The sequence below is a fragment of the Syngnathoides biaculeatus genome, chromosome 2 (genome assembly GCF_019802595.1).
Source record: "Syngnathoides biaculeatus isolate LvHL_M chromosome 2, ASM1980259v1, whole genome shotgun sequence".
NCBI lineage: Eukaryota > Metazoa > Chordata > Actinopteri > Syngnathiformes > Syngnathidae > Syngnathoides > Syngnathoides biaculeatus.
Window position 1 is genome coordinate 27048639 of NC_084641.1, and position 15217 is coordinate 27063855.

Sequence of the window (15217 nt, forward strand, 5' to 3'; positions counted from 1 at the left end):
ATCCTCACAATGTCCCAAGCAACAACAACAAAAAAAACAAAAAAGACTGAATGGCTCATTGGTCACCAAAACTGAAGTCGCCATCCCCCATCTTGATACTCCCAAAACAACCATGCCGACCTGTGCAGTGGCTGTGAAAAAACATTCCACAGGTAAGTTAGAAAGATTTACTTTGACACTCTTGGTTTGTAAAGGTTTTTTTTTATTATTATTTTCTGATTAGGTTAATTCACTTGAACAACGTTTTGTTTACGGTTGTTGTTCACTGTTCACTTTTTGCTTCACCTTTAAAGGCAGACAGTTTGTAATGTCAATATTTTCCCAAACTTCATCAATGGATACGCAAGAAAACATATTTTCTGTGAAATTTTTGATGAATTTCATAATACAGAACTCTGCAAATTGAATTTGAGTTTCAAATGCGAGGAAACAAGTTGAAATTTTCTGTCTGAAATAGGACGTCACAGAGACAACAAATGAGCAATGCGTTTAGCACGTATTTTCCCATTGCGAGTCCTGATTTCCAAAAATATATTGAACTGATCGACTTGAAATTTTTATGAGAAAAAAATGCTTCGTTTTTTTTCTGTGTTATGATGATAGTGCTTCACAGCGTATTTTGGGAAAAGTTAACATGTCACAGAAATCGGGCCCTAAGTAATATGCAAGGTTTCTTGGTAGTCAGAGTGTGATATTTCCTTTGCATTTCGCCTTTTTTGGTTTACCAAGTCGAATTAAAAATCCTTCATGTTACCAGAACTGAAAAAATGTCACGCTCACACGACCAGTTTTGTAAATATGAAACAGACAAAGAATTGTTAATCATGCAAATAATTTATATCGTCATATTATTCTGACTGATGCTACTGAGCATATTCACAGTGAAAACAGAAGCAGAGGACGCTAGGCTTGAGTCACAGTTATGGGATTAATTCTTTCTGATTCTGCAACGGAACGATATTATGGTGTGGTGTCGCGCCCCCACACCCCACCTCCAAAAGGCCGCGTAGCAGTAAATGTCACAGCTCACCGAGCCAGGCGGTAAGAGTGTGAAACTGAGAAAACTAGATCCCATTCACTACCTACATGAAAGTGCATTACTTGTGACTTTCAGTCATAAATCTAAATCTTACGAGGGCGGGGAACAAAACAACGCGAGAGAATTTCATCAGAAATTCCAGATGCCCTTTAGCCTGGGTGGCTATGCACATTTATTGGACTGGAGAACACGGAACAGGGTGAGATTACATCCACGTAAAGAACAGAAAAGGAACCAAGTTACACTGAAATCATATAATTGGACAGTTGCACAACTAAATAACTCAGCGCCAAAACAAATTAATAATCCTAATCCATGTTTTTCTTCACATCTGATTCCGATTCAGACTGACAGTCCTTCCTTCAGAAGGTCACGCTGCGTTTTTGCTCATTGATCCAGTCCCCCGGATTGACGTCCATCTGGAGCATCTTCATCACCCACTTGTCCCTCCGCGCTCCGTCGATGAACTCATCCAGGGAGAGTTCACCTAGGTGGACGGGGGAGGGGGGGTCAATTATTTGTGATTGTACTCTCTGTATATTTGTCCTTTGTAGAGTTCTCAAAGAACCGACCAGGAACGCACCCACTTCAGCATCCAGTGTGCACGCGGCACGATTAGCGGCGAGCGAGCTTTTCCGTCAACGCTCCTCAAAGCCATTAACGCTCTCGCCGAACTCTTAAATCATCCACACGCGGTCCTTTAAGAGGTCAGAAAACTGTCGCAAACACTCACCGTCTCCATTTTCATCGACCAGCTCAAATATCCGGTCCACGACCTGGTCTGGGGTCAGAAGATTGCACTCTGCGTCCAGCTCTCCGTGACAGGCTTTCTTCAGTCGATAAATAGACTTGAGAGTGACAGGGCACGATGTTCGGATGAGTCTCGAGTCAAATACGTTCATGTACATGATTAAAAGTTGTTCTTGAATGTCAATAACGCAAATCAAAGCGTACCTCCACAATTTCAAGAAGCTCGGTTTTATCAATGCACCCACTCCCATCTTTATCATACATTTTGAACGTCCATTTCAATTTGTGCTCCAGTTTACCCCGAAGGACCAAGTTCAAAGCCGCAACGTACTCGAGAAAGTCAATGGTGTTGTCCTGCGTACATGAAAAACGAAGTGTTAAAAGCGCATAAACGTTGTAGAATTTGCATCGCCACTTACCCCGTTCTTGTCGAACGCCCGAAACATGCTCTCAATGTAGTCGGAAGCCTCTTTGTTATCGGCGACCCCGAAAAAACTCTTGAACTCGTGCATGAACAGCGTCCCGCTGGGGCATTCCACCACAAACTTTTTGTACCATTCCTGCAGCTCGGCCACATCTATTTCTTTGTCCGGGTCGCCCTCCTCGCTGAGGCGCTGACCCATTGTGCAGGGACGATCGCGACACGCTGAAGACTGCAAATTACATAATAAGCTCCGGCCTGTCTATTAATCCATCAATGTTTGTAAGATAGCCAATTTGAATTATGTGAAACTGCACGGCGGCTGCATTGTAGACCGTTCCTCCCCTGCTCGAATCCGATCTGAAAGACGGGATAAGACAAAGGTTGCTGTAGCTGTTGTGATGAGATTACAGATGTCTACTTGTCAAAATCAATCAGTCCACAGACATATCATGAGCGGATTGTCGTTGACCGCTGCTTCAAACCAACACTGTAGGCCGCGCGTTGCCAAGCGTATATTAGCTCCTTCCCCGAACTTCTCACTGGTTTTATTGCAGACTTTATATCTGAGACCCCGATCAAATCGGTGGGGAGAAGTCTTATGTCGGTGCAGAGAGCTTTGGGGCCTGGGCAATGGAATGGAATCGTTTTCCGAACCTGTCTTATAAATCCTTAAAAATATGTAGCCGGGCATTAGGAAAGCTTCTTTACTTTCAGTAATCTTTCCAAAAATGGAACGGTCTTGATGAATTGAATGAGTCGCCCGGGTTTCGGTCTCCAGCTACCCCCATTAGGTGTGACCTTTACGTGGCAGGATTATTTAACGCTTGTGTCTGCGCAGGTCTGATGGAATCTATACTCTCCTGACTTTCCGAAAATTACAAGCATGGAATTTATTATGGGCGGCACGGTAGGGCAACTGGTAAAGCGTTGGCCTCACAGTTCGGAGGACCCAGGTTCGATCCCGGCCCCGCCTGTGTGGAGTTTGCATGCTCTCCCCGTGCCTGCGTGGGTTTCCTCCGGTCACTGCGGTTTCCTCCCACATCCCAAAAACACGCAACATTAATTGGACACTCTAAATTGCCCATAGGTGTGATTGTGAGTGCGGCTGTTTGTCTCTTTGTGCTCTGCGATTGGATGCCAACCAGTTCAGGGTGTACCCCGCCTCCTGCTAGGATAGGCTCCAGCCCTCCCCGCGACCCTCGTGAGGATGAGCGGCAAAGAAAATGGATGGATGGAAGGAATTTATCAACTCTTTAACTGGAAAGGACACGTGTTTGTTGCCACCTTTAAAAGGGCCTATTGTGGAAGTAAATCGGTGCCACCAGGATTTGAATTTGAAATGTAAAGTGATCACATTTTCAATAGTTGCATTTCAGTGTAACTTTTCATTGTTAACAATTCAACCGGCTACAATTCATAGTCTAAAATTCACCCTCTCTGCCACCAGGAAGTGTTACTTCAGGTCAGAACCGAACAGCCAGCCAATCCACTTACACTTTCTTGGTATGCGACATCACATGTCTAAGAAAGCGTAACAGCGACTGGCCGGGTGTTCAGTTCTGACCTGAAGTAACCCTGCCTGGTGGCACAGACGGTGAATTTTACAGCAAATTGTAGCCGGTTGAATTGTTAACATGGAAAAGTTACACTGAAATACAACTATTGAAAATGTGATCACTTCACATTTCAAATTCAAATCCCGTTTTCTGTGGCATTTCAAATTCAAATCCTGGTGGCACATTTTTACTCCCATACCTATTCAGTTTTATGAGAAATGTACTTTTAAAGCTCCTCTCGTAACTAATTAACTAGCAACTAATTCTAATATTGGGGATGTAATATTGTGTCTATGGGGTCTCAGTAAACACGTGAACTCCGAATTAAAATCACCCACGCATTCCTGAGATTTCCATCTCGCTCTCTACTCGCGAGCCCGTGTTCTCAACATAACACACGTGAAAAAAAAAACATTTTTTTTAATCCAATTGACGCTTTTATACTTTGTCCATATGAAAGAGTCACTTTATTGAAGTCTAAATTGCCAATGACCCTGCCGTGGCCCGAAGCATCCCGTCCCGCCATTACTGCTGACAACAGGGATCGTGTTAATCTTGGTTGAGAAGTGTCAAGGCCGCCATGGATTTCTTTGCACTGACGGCGAACATAAATAACAGCTGCAGGTATTTTTGCGAATAACCTTCAGTATAGTGAATATGTGCTGCAGTAGACAGCGTTTGTTGATGTACCATGTAAAAGTTTGTGATACAACTGCCTAGTTGACTCTGCTACACTTTCAAAAACATGGACAATAGCAGTAGCTGGGGTGGGTTCCAGCACACCCGCGGCCCTTGTGAGGACAAGCGGCTTGGGTAAATGATGGGTGCACAATTCCAACACTGTAAAACAAATGATTGGAAAGTGCAAATATATATTAGGGCTGTATTTCATGATGGTTTTACAGTAAGTGCAACTCTACATCTCAAATTAGCATCAAACGCTCAACATGTTGCTCTATTCAAAATGTGAAACTCAGGAATGCACTCCATCTACTTTGTGAAATGTTTCATAATTTATTTTTAAATATGTATCGTTTCGTCAGCCTCACAGTTCTGAGGACCCCAGGTTCAAATCCCGGGCCTGCCCGTATGGAGTTTGGGTATGGGTTTTATCCGGGAACTCTGGTTTCCTTCCACATCCCAAAAACACGCAACATTAATTGGACACTCTTAAATTGCCCATAGGTGTGATCGCGAGTGCGACTTTTTTCTCGCCTCCATGTGCCCTGCGATTGGCTGGGAACCAATTCACGGTGCACCCCGCCTCCAGCCCGTTGACAGCTGGTATTGGCTCCGGCACTCACGCAACCCTTGTGAGGATAAGCGGCTAAGAAAACAGATGGACGGAATTACACCGGTATGTGAAAATTGGAATCTAAGTGCAAGGTCACACCCAACACTTGTACGATCACAAGACCATTTTGTAATTGTATTCAATAGTAAATACATAGTGAAATAATTGAATGATATGGATGAGCAGCTGGTAAAGTGTTGGCCTCACAGTTCTGAGGTCCCGGGTTCAATCCTGGACCCGCCTTTGTGGAGTTTGCATGTCCTCCCCATGCCTATGTGGGTTTTCCTCCAGGCACTCCGGTTTTCTCCCACATCCCAAAAACATGCAACATTAATTGGGCACTCTAAATTGCCCCTAGGTGTGATTGGACATATATCTACATTCTTTGATGTGAAACTATTTATGCAAGATTTGCGTCGTACAATTATAGTGCTGAGTCAGGCTACAAATATCTTGGGAATCAAACTTTAATCCAGACTAAAATCCTTGGCCAGCAGTTCTGATGTTCACCATTGTCCATTACACACAAATGTGATCACGAATATTTACCAACTTGCTTTCCTCTTACCCAAAGGCTAGATTGTTTTTTTTTTTTTTTTTATTTGCGACATGAACACACATAAGTGTCTAAATCTGGTGTACTGTACTGTGCTATAAAAATCGAGTTATCAAAAATGAGGCATGGGTACAACTATGGTATCAGAGGGGAAAACTGTATAGGAGTCTTTAACACAATGTTTTGATAAAATGAATATTGAAGTCAATTTAACTGTTAATATACTTCAAGCAACTAGTGCTAATAAGCGCAATGTTAATCGAAAACAAAAAATGATTTAAAAAGTTCATTAAAGATGAGCCAGATGTTTTTTTTCACCTGTAGGGTGACATTCCTCACGTCAAAAATATGCTTATGATAAAACAACTCAAGCTACCGAAGTATTTTTGGGAAATCCATGCCAATAATAATGTTCATGAACACAGCTGCACATTGTGGAGTACATTAGAAAGGTCAGATATTAACATGGTGGCCACGGGTGTAGAAAAAAAAAAAAACAGTCAACGGTGAAAAAGCTCCGTGATTGGCTTTCTTCGTCCAAGTCCCTTATGTGAGGAACCTCCAGGTCCGCACCGCTCCTGATCCTTCTGCCGAGAGTTCCACAGTGATACAGTGTACTTTTGGTGCGGTGTCTTATCGGTTAAAGAGTCAATTGCGTCAGAAGGCCCTTAGTCACTTTCCCCGGGTTTGATTTCAGTCTTTGCGCAGTTTGAATCGTCTGCGTCGCCCCCTGTTGACCGGTTGGGTGAATTCACAGACGAGGAGAGCACCAGGTTGACGCTCGGGAGGCAGTCTCCGACGCAGCTGCTGCTGTCCCCAGTCTTGTGCTCTTTTAATGGTGGCTCTGATGGATGAACGGTGATGTTGCAGCGGGCCTCCTCCTTCTCAGCCGCCCCCTTTTCACGTGGTTCTGTCCGTGGGCTACTGGGCCCTGAGGAGAAACACAAGGTGAAAAAACTTTGATTGGAAAGTAACCTTTCACTTCCGTTATGCTCGGGTAAAGTACAGTGGAATACCCCGAAGATCACCGGTGCAGGGATGAGAATGACCAATTTGGAAAAATACTGAAAATGTCTGTCGATGGGGGTGGGGTTTGAGTTTCCTCCTGGATATTTTTTGCTCCTATCGGAACACAGAGTGCACAGCAGTTTGCCGGGAACGGCCACTTTTTGTATGTCTGTTTTATGTTGCAAAATGCAAATATTTACACTACCGAGCAAGTTAGAACGGCATATGATAGCCGTGCTTGTGCTAGCACTAAGCTGAACTTGCAGCTCGGAGCCCACCACCGAGAGGCAGGCGCACGATACCCTACCCCTACCCCACCCCGAAATTTCCTCAACGGATTTGCGCTTATCTCGAGAATGGTCATTTTGGTCTGAAAAAGTCGGAAAAATTCTCATCCCTGCTGGTGTCAAAGTCAAGGCCCGGGGCCCAGATCTGGCCCGCCACGTGGCTTTATGTGGCCCGGGAAGGCAAATCATGCGTGTCAAATTTCATGATTCTTGTGAAAATCCGTGCCAAAATTAAAAATTGTCATAGATGATAAATGATAATATTGCACTATTGTAAGCATCTTTGTGTTACAAAACATGAACAATAGTCGGAAAACCCCAGTTCCTTTGAGTTCTGATTCAAAAGTAGTTGATAAATTTCATATGTAAATGTAATGAGGCAATTCAAGATTTTTATGGTTTATTATCGAGCGGAAAAGCGGTAGATAATGGATGGATGGATTTAGCAAGCCTTTCACGAATTGAGTTTGATTGTAGCGGTTCCACTCAAATTGAACCAACTGAATTGACTCAAGAGCAGACAGCGCAATAGACCTACCTGGATCATCTAGAATGGACTTTGTGTGACAAGATGCTTCATTCTTGTACTCTCGATAGCAAGAGTCTTCCAAAGATTCACCCTTCGCTGCCGAGCTCTGCGTTCCTTTACAAGAGGATTCCTGGTTTTCACATGCGGTGTCGTCGTCCTCCTGCTTTTCATTGACTTTTAGCCTCTTGCTATTGTGCTTCTCAGCCACAGAATTCTCCTCATCAGAGTGTTTATTCTTTGTCCGGCTCTGAGCGATTTCCCCTCCTGAGGGTGAAGGGTCGGTGCTGTAAGAATAGAAATGTGCGATAATTAAAACCATAAGTTCAGACAAATTTTGTCTACATTTATGGTGGAAAAAATATTAATCACTGTAATATGTCATTTCTGATGTATACCTCAGAATCAAATATCTATAGTCACTGTTTGACGTCATATTTGATGAGCATTTTGTGTTTTTTGATGACTCTCTGTAGTGCCCTTGTATATTTCTAACATTGCATATCAAAACAACCTACAGTGATGACTGTGACTAGATCATTTACATTTCAACTGGTGCCAAATCTGAATTACTATTGGTGGAATTATGTGGTCCCTTGTATGGCTGGTGAGGACTTCCTTCAAACAACATTAGTATCCGCTTCAAACCCAGCAACATCCACAGGGACAAAATCCCTAGATGCAAATGTTGCTCGGCTGGTGCAGTGTAGTAGTGGAGTGCAGCGACTGCTACATTCGAGAGACTAAGCATTTTCTAAACGCAGAGAACAACGTAGGCTTTACACGATCAGGATTTTTGGGACGATAAAAAAAAAAATGGACCAATTTGTCTATTTATCGTAATTCCCGGCCTACAGAGCGCACCTGGTTTTAAGCCTCGGTACACAGAAAGACGCTAGCGTTAGCGTGGGGCTAGCATTAGCGCAGCGCTAGCGTGAGCATTAAACTCTTTTTTTCTCTTTATGCATCACTGCATAAACCGCAGGCTTGAAAGCGTGTGAAAAAAGTAAGCTTGTAGGCCAGAAATTACGGTAAATGACTTATTCATATGCCGCATATACTTGTGAACCTAATTGTTCAATGAAGCCGAACATCCATCTCGTCGCTTGATTCAGATGTGACAGATACGTCGATCGTGTGCACATAAAGGCTAGCAAATTGGCCTCCGATTTACGGTCTCTCTTTTGCTTGCTCCACGGCTGTCGCGGTGACTCTTCTGTCACATAATACACCTGACACCTTCCACTAGCTGTTCCAACCTGCTTGGACCCCATTTCTTCACTTCTTTACCACACTTACCAGACTTGTAATGGATCTTTTCGCAAAAAGCTAATTTTCTCTCTCTCTTGAGAGGAATTTATGCAAAACTCAACTAAGTTCTACCACCAATTACCGTAAATCCCGGCCTACAGTGCGCACCTGGTTATGGGCCTCGCCCAGTACATTTGTAAAGGAAATACCATTTGGTACATACATACGCCGCAGCTGTGTAAAAGCCACAAGTGCCCAAATTGAAAACCACATTGAAACACGAGATATTTAAAAAGAAAGACGGTACAGAGAGTTTAATGCTAATGCCGCTAGCGCCGCGCTAACAGGGCCGGTTAAAAAAAACATACCGGTAAATATCACTGAGACACGGCAGTAACATGCTAGCACAGCGCTAACAGGGCCGGACTGGTAAAAGTCATACATAGCACCGGTCTCACTCTTACCTTTTCCACTCGAGTGCCCCCTTGCGACCGTTAGAAAGAAAAAAAAAAAACGCACAAATTAGCCGCATCAAAAAAAAAAAAGGAAAAAAGTTACGGCTTGTAGGCCGGAAATTGTGGTACTCCAGAACGGAAAAATGTAGAAACAAAGTATAATGTTTCATTTGGTGGGCACCATATCTCTCTAGCCATAGAATGGAATATTCTGCGTGCCTTGAAAGGTTGGTCAAAATGACCTAAAATGACTGGGCGTGAGGCGCGTTCTCTTTTGAAAAATGGCCGGGATTGAATGAATGACTGTACAAAATACTCTATATTTGGAAAAAGTGTTTCTGTTTAATAGGAACAGACATATACCGTAATACTGCGATATTTTATCTCAGGCTTATCGTATCATCAGAACCTTTTATCGGCAACTGCATAAGTGACAGCGTATGCCGTGTCTGCAGTTGCTCCAAGAGACAACGGTGAAATCCAACCTTTTCCACCACGGATAATTGTTGGTCACGATTGAGCAATCTTGGCTGTGATTTTCTTTGCTTTTTCCTTTTTGTCCTTGGGCATTTTTTCTTTATTCTGCAAAGTGTATTTAACTGTCTGTTTATCTGGGTGACCGCAGTAAACTCAGAGTGTACTTATGAGTGTTTGTTTTTCATGTGGCATATTAAATTTGTAGCGTGAAAGCAGTTCTATTCTTTCCGCCGTGCAAAATGCGACATTTGCGTGGGTTGCAAGGTGCCTTTCCTCTGTCTCGGTTTTACGAGATAAAATATTCACACACTGCAGACATTATGACTTTTACGTGGCATGCTTTCCTGTAGTCATTGCGGGTCCGCCACAACTATAAATGTTTCATCTGCTATGATCATTCATGCGATGTTTCAGTCTGTCACATACGATGTTGTGTTGCCTAAAATGTATTTCTATTCCAATTGGCAATATTTCTGTTCCTCTGTATCATCTTATTACTTTCCATTCTTAAAAATTTATAAAACAAAAAAATGTTATCTTTTACAGTCACTTTGGATCATCTGAAAATCACATGACTGGCCCTGATTTTCAATCACGTGAACAGATTAGGACAAACTTAGCCTCTTAAAGGTCAAGTGTCACCCCTAGAAACATTCTAAAATAGATAGTGAAATGAAAAATACATAGAACGTTATGCACTTCAATGTCTATACGAAAATATAATTATGAGCGGAGAGCACGTCATCCATGCGCAAAGTTGCGGAAGTCTCATTTGGCATCCAAGTGGTCGCCATATTGGCTGCATTTACTGTCTGTGATGTCACCCCGGACATTCGCCATTGAAAACGCACTGTGGCCCCGACTGTGGGACACGCCCCTTCGGACACGGAAGCTCTTTTCAAAGAAGAGAATGTCTCGCAATCGACTCAAGTGTCCGGGGCAACGTTATCCTATCGTTTTGAGCCATATTTAAATTATATGCGGATCACTTCTAACTAACAACAGACTCCCCGACAGTATGACAGTATGTAGCGTACGCAGTCACGAGCGATGACAACACCGTAAAGGCACAGTGATAAGGAATCTCGGCGCCAAAGATGAGCCACCCGAAGCCGTGACCAGCGGACGCGGTGCCGAAGCTGGCGAAGGCTGCCGCGTCATCCCTCGTGGACGAGCACGGCTTCGGCCAGGCTGGCTCATACAGACTGCCGTGGCGGTGACAGACTCCCAGGGAGCATGTATGAGCCAGCCTGGCCGAAGTCATACTCGTGTACGAGGCACGATGCGGTAGCCTTCGCTGGCGAGCCGTCACGGCTTCCTTCGAGAGCGAACCGACACGGCACCCTTCGCGGACGAGCCCGACGCGGAAGCCGTCCGACGTGCACATCGAGACATTTTGCACCCCTGTCATAAGTACGCAGATCTTTTATTAATAGAGATGGATTACGTGGTCTGCCCCAAACTATTTTTTTTTTTAGTAGCTGGGTACACACCTACCTCTCATTTGGAACCCACGAAGCTCCCGTCCTTTGCACCCGTGCAATCAATTTTTCACGACGAACCGGGTCTTTTGCAAACTTATGAAGGGTATATCCATCCTCCCGAGTGTTCATGCAATGTCCAGCGACGCAACGAGCCGGCATTTTGGCTAACACGAAGGAACAACGAGCTACCTTCCCGGAAGTAAAATTAATAGAAACAAACGAGTCCACTTGAGGGCGGACCTGCCATGTACGTCACTTCCTGCTTCTTCTCGAAAACAAATCCCTCGAGAAGATTTTCATGGCGGGAGTTACAAAAAGCTGTATACGTCAAAATCATGTTTTGTGGTGAAAAAACACGTGGGTCCATACCGGCTGCCGTTTTTGCTCATCCTATAAAATTATCCATTTCATGACAGTGGCACTTTAAGGTATATTGCAGAGATGGTCTAATAAATTAGTTAAGTAGTGTTCACAGTACCTGACGCAGGAGTCCTCCTCTGCAGTGGGTTCTGGTTCCTTGCTGAGTGCACACTCAGGGAGGCCATTGGTGGAGAGCGATGGCAACAATGAGAGCTTTGGCCTGTTGAGCTGTTTTGGCAAACCGGGTCCGTTTACATTTCGACTGCAAAAGAATAACGTGCCCATTTTTTTTGAACACGTGAGGACCAAAAAGACGAATTGTGAAAGTAACCAACTGTGCAGCTTGAGAACATTTTTCACACTGTAGGACCTTTAATTGTGGTTCCCACCTGTCCGAGTTTACAGAAGAGGTGCTTGGAAACATCACTCCATTCATTCTGTTTGAACTGGATGTTCCATTTTTCCTGTTTAAAAAAAAAAAAAAGAAAAAAAATCAGAAACACCCAAAACTGGCAGTCGGGAGGCAAATGTTCAGCACAAAAGTGAAACACGACGTTTGTCCTTACTCTGATGTGGGGTACACACAGCTGACCACCATTACATTCTGTCAGGCATATACAGAAGGAATATGAATATTACATCTCTACATTATTAATCCTAAATTAGTCGTGAACTACCAACCTTTTCTATACCCCTGAGAAACTTGTCTGTCCCCGTGTAGTTACGCTTGGGGTCAGTGAGCAGCTCACACAGACGCTGGATGGTGAATGGGATTCTGGGAAAGTTCCCAACAGATATGTTTAGAAGGCGTCACGTCATCATAGAACTTGAAACCTTGCCCGGCTGGAAAATACCAGCCGAGAGACACGAGACTGGTCTCAGTCTAGCATGAGCTTTAATGAACTCATTAAAACTGATTCAAGTCCAGCTAAGGACTGGGCGGTAGGTGTTACTATCCATGTCAATGGACCTTTCTGACCTGTCAATCACTCGGAAAATAATAGCAATGCTGGTTGTCAGTAGCGTGCGCTTGGAAATGTTAATGTTACGAAGAAAATGGTCCTCAGGTGCGCTCGGGGAACATGCAGTTCTGATGAAAGATACCAAGCTAGGTTACAAGGGGCCCGGTTGATTCATTTCCCAAAGACTAAAATACAGTTGACGAAGTGTCAATGATGGATTAAGGCTCGCGGAAGAGCGCGCGTACAACTAAATGTGGACAATATCAACAAACAAGGCTGTATGTTCGAAGGTAAGTGAGGGAGAAGTAGCTTCTCTGAGTTTGATTATACATTGCAGAACAACTTTCACTTTGTTAGCGTATCACTGACCTGCTGAATGAAGTGTGTCATGTTTTATGCCGAAGAGTCGGGTTCGTGATACGTAAATGCGCAAGGTCACGCAAGAGAAATGTCTATTTGCCTATTTGGATCACATCTGACTTTTTTTAAAGACAGGGCACTGGGTTCCATTACGAGCCATGTCAAATGAATACACCCACTCACTTATAAAGACTACAATGATATTACTCGTAATCTTTCCAAGTAAAAAGTACTCACCCTGCTTTACATGCGCAGTATGATTCCACGATTTTACCCTGTTGGATTTCAGTATGAAATTTGTGAGGCGGCAAAGTTTTTTGCATCGATCGCCATCGTTTCGCTGCAACTCTGACATTGCGCCCTGCTCCGTCCAAAATCTTAATTCCGCGTACATATCCTTGCGTGAAATAGTTGAGACCTCTCTGGAAAAACTCTCTTGGAAAAGTCTGACGCATTTGGCAAAAAACATACCGCAATATTATCTGGAATACGCGATAGAGAATCTACTTCAAACCTATTCTGTTCATGTTGGGGGGGGGGGCAGATCGCCAATCGGAAAGGTCCAATACTTCCAGGTGTGCAGTCATCACTAATAATTGATGTCACATTATTAACACTATATCCCTAAACCACAGCGAGGACATTTATACAAATATAGAAGTATGCAATGCAGTATAAACCAATTCAACATTGATATGTTGGAAATCTAGTACATCACGTATTGCTGACAATGATTATTTGACGCAGAAGAACAGTTTGAATTGTATTTTAAAACTGCACACTGATCACTTTTATGGTTTCAATCAAACTATTGGGACACAGGGTGAATTATTACAACTAAAGCTAAACTGAAAGAACGCAAAAATGATCACTTTTTTGCCCCCACTCACCCGTTGTAACTGTCAACTATCTTTAATATCCTCTGCTTCATCTCCTCGAAAGGAACGTGCTCCACGTTGGGATTGTGCGGCCCTCTCTGCTCAGGCATCGATGAGTGAAAGTCATCGATGACATTCTCCAGCTTAAACATGAAGTACGATTTGAATTGTGACCACGGGATCCTAGGAGAGATCAGACATTTTGTCACGTCAAGTCTGCAAAAGAATGATCACAAACAATCGCAACACATTTACAACACACTGCAGATTTAATGAATATACTTTTGTAAAAACTCACGTTGCTTCTCCCGTCTTGGCAACATGACATAAGAATTGCTCCAGTACGGGACTTGTATCCCTTTTCACTTTCTTCTCAAAATCTGTCAATGACATTTCAAAGTTGTAATATGATTCTGGCCAAAATTGAAAGCTGAACGTTTTTGGAAGACAAGCGACAATTTACAAGTTATTTATCATATATTGCTTTTTAGACAATACGTGCTGTTTCAGACACTTTTGTCAATAGTGGCAGGCTTGCGAAGCGAGGGGAGGACAAATATTAAATAAGTACAGTACTGTACACGCCACACCAAAAAAAAAAAAATCAATAACAAAAATGAAGGGCGGTCCAATTCAATTGGAGATTTTGTATCGTAACGCGTTTATTACAGTCATCAGTTATAGCCTAGCATTTGCAGATTTACTTTATATCGATTGAATGAAGGGAGAACTTGTGGAAATTGCACAGTGATAAACTTGCTAGGTTGCAAGCTAAGTTGCGAACACGTAGTTAGCCACCATACACATTGCAAAAAATAAAAATGTCCAAATCTCTCACGAATGCGGCATTATTCTTTTTAGTGAGGGTAATGTTTGCCTTGAAAAGCTTCCAATAACGCGTCCGTGTCCATCGCTGCCTCAGGTAAAGCCGGGCAATGCAGAAGTTGCTAGTTACTAGCAGCAGGTAAGCTACATAACAAAGCTGCTCCGGCTCACGACTGCGCATGTTTACTTGTGACGTCACACGTTTACGGAAGACACGTTGCAGAAAGGGGTCTTTTCTTTTCTGCTCACAACGGTGAATACGACGCGTGGGTTTTTCCGCGGACGTCAGACGGAGAAAACCCCTTCAGGTTGACTTGTTCATACAGCGAGCGTCATTGTGTGTGTGGCCGATGAGTCATCAGGTTGACTTTAACTGGGCAAACGTGCACAATGAAACTGAAAGCTGCAGTGGTGACAGCGTCACAAGACGACGTCCTTTAAAAAAAAAATGTATAAACAGTGAGGAAAAGAAGTATTTGAAAACCCCGGCATTTTGCAAATTCTTCCAGTTTGAAATCAAGGAAACTTCTGAAATTTTCCTCTTAGGTGCATGTCCACTGTGAGAGACATCATCTAAAAAGAAAAAAAAAACGGAAATCACAATGTATGTTTTTTAAAATTATTTGTAGGTTACTGCTGCAAATAAGTATTTGAACATCTGCCAATCAGTAAAAATTCTGCCCCTCAGAGACCTCTTTGTCTGCCTCTAAAATACACTCCACTTA

The 15217-nt window shown here is 43.3% G+C and overlaps 2 protein-coding genes and 1 long non-coding RNA gene across 3 annotated transcripts; 1 reads left to right on the plus strand and 2 right to left on the minus strand.

The window, feature by feature from the left end:
- The first annotated feature begins 18 nt into the window (after window positions 1-18).
- Window positions 19-2003, plus strand: LOC133513444 (uncharacterized). The gene is made up of 3 exons (XR_009798496.1): window positions 19-152; window positions 1386-1530; window positions 1594-2003. It is a non-coding gene; the product is annotated as an uncharacterized LOC133513444 (long non-coding RNA).
- guca1b (guanylate cyclase activator 1B) lies at window positions 1402-2412 on the minus strand. Its single transcript, XM_061844245.1, has 4 exons — window positions 2209-2412; window positions 1994-2143; window positions 1773-1887; window positions 1402-1526 (listed from the first exon to the last, which is right to left on the minus strand). The coding sequence occupies exons 1-4, from the start codon at window positions 2410-2412 to the stop codon at window positions 1402-1404; spliced, it is 594 nt and encodes a 197-aa protein (XP_061700229.1).
- A 3100-nt stretch (window positions 2413-5512) lies between these two features.
- On the minus strand, window positions 5513-14956 carry LOC133513407 (serine/threonine-protein phosphatase 4 regulatory subunit 2-B-like). Its single transcript, XM_061844171.1, has 9 exons — window positions 14545-14956; window positions 13966-14047; window positions 13680-13850; window positions 12149-12242; window positions 12034-12071; window positions 11857-11931; window positions 11586-11729; window positions 7453-7727; window positions 5513-6550 (listed from the first exon to the last, which is right to left on the minus strand). Exons 1-9 carry the CDS (start codon window positions 14576-14578, stop codon window positions 6288-6290), a joined length of 1176 nt encoding a protein of 391 aa, XP_061700155.1. The 5' UTR covers window positions 14579-14956; the 3' UTR covers window positions 5513-6287.
- Window positions 14957-15217: the final 261 nt, after the last annotated feature.

Coding starts and splice junctions, on each gene's coding strand:
- guca1b (XM_061844245.1), bottom strand. CDS start 2,412: ATGGGTCAGCGCCTCAGCGAGGAGGGCGACCCGGACAAAGAAATAGAT. Junction 2,144..2,208: donor GGGCGTTCGACAAGAACGGG/GTAAGTGGCGAT, acceptor TCATGTACGCAG/GACAACACCATTGACTTTCT. Junction 1,888..1,993: donor AGCTTCTTGAAATTGTGGAG/GTACGCTTTGAT, acceptor GTCACTCTCAAG/TCTATTTATCGACTGAAGAA.
- LOC133513407 (XM_061844171.1), bottom strand. CDS start 14,578: ATGGACACGGACGCGTTATTGGAAGCTTTTCAAG. Junction 14,048..14,544: donor GTTATTGGAAGCTTTTCAAG/GCAAACATTACC, acceptor TGTCATTGACAG/ATTTTGAGAAGAAAGTGAAA. Junction 11,932..12,033: donor TGTGTGTACCCCACATCAGA/GTAAGGACAAAC, acceptor TTTTTTAAACAG/GAAAAATGGAACATCCAGTT.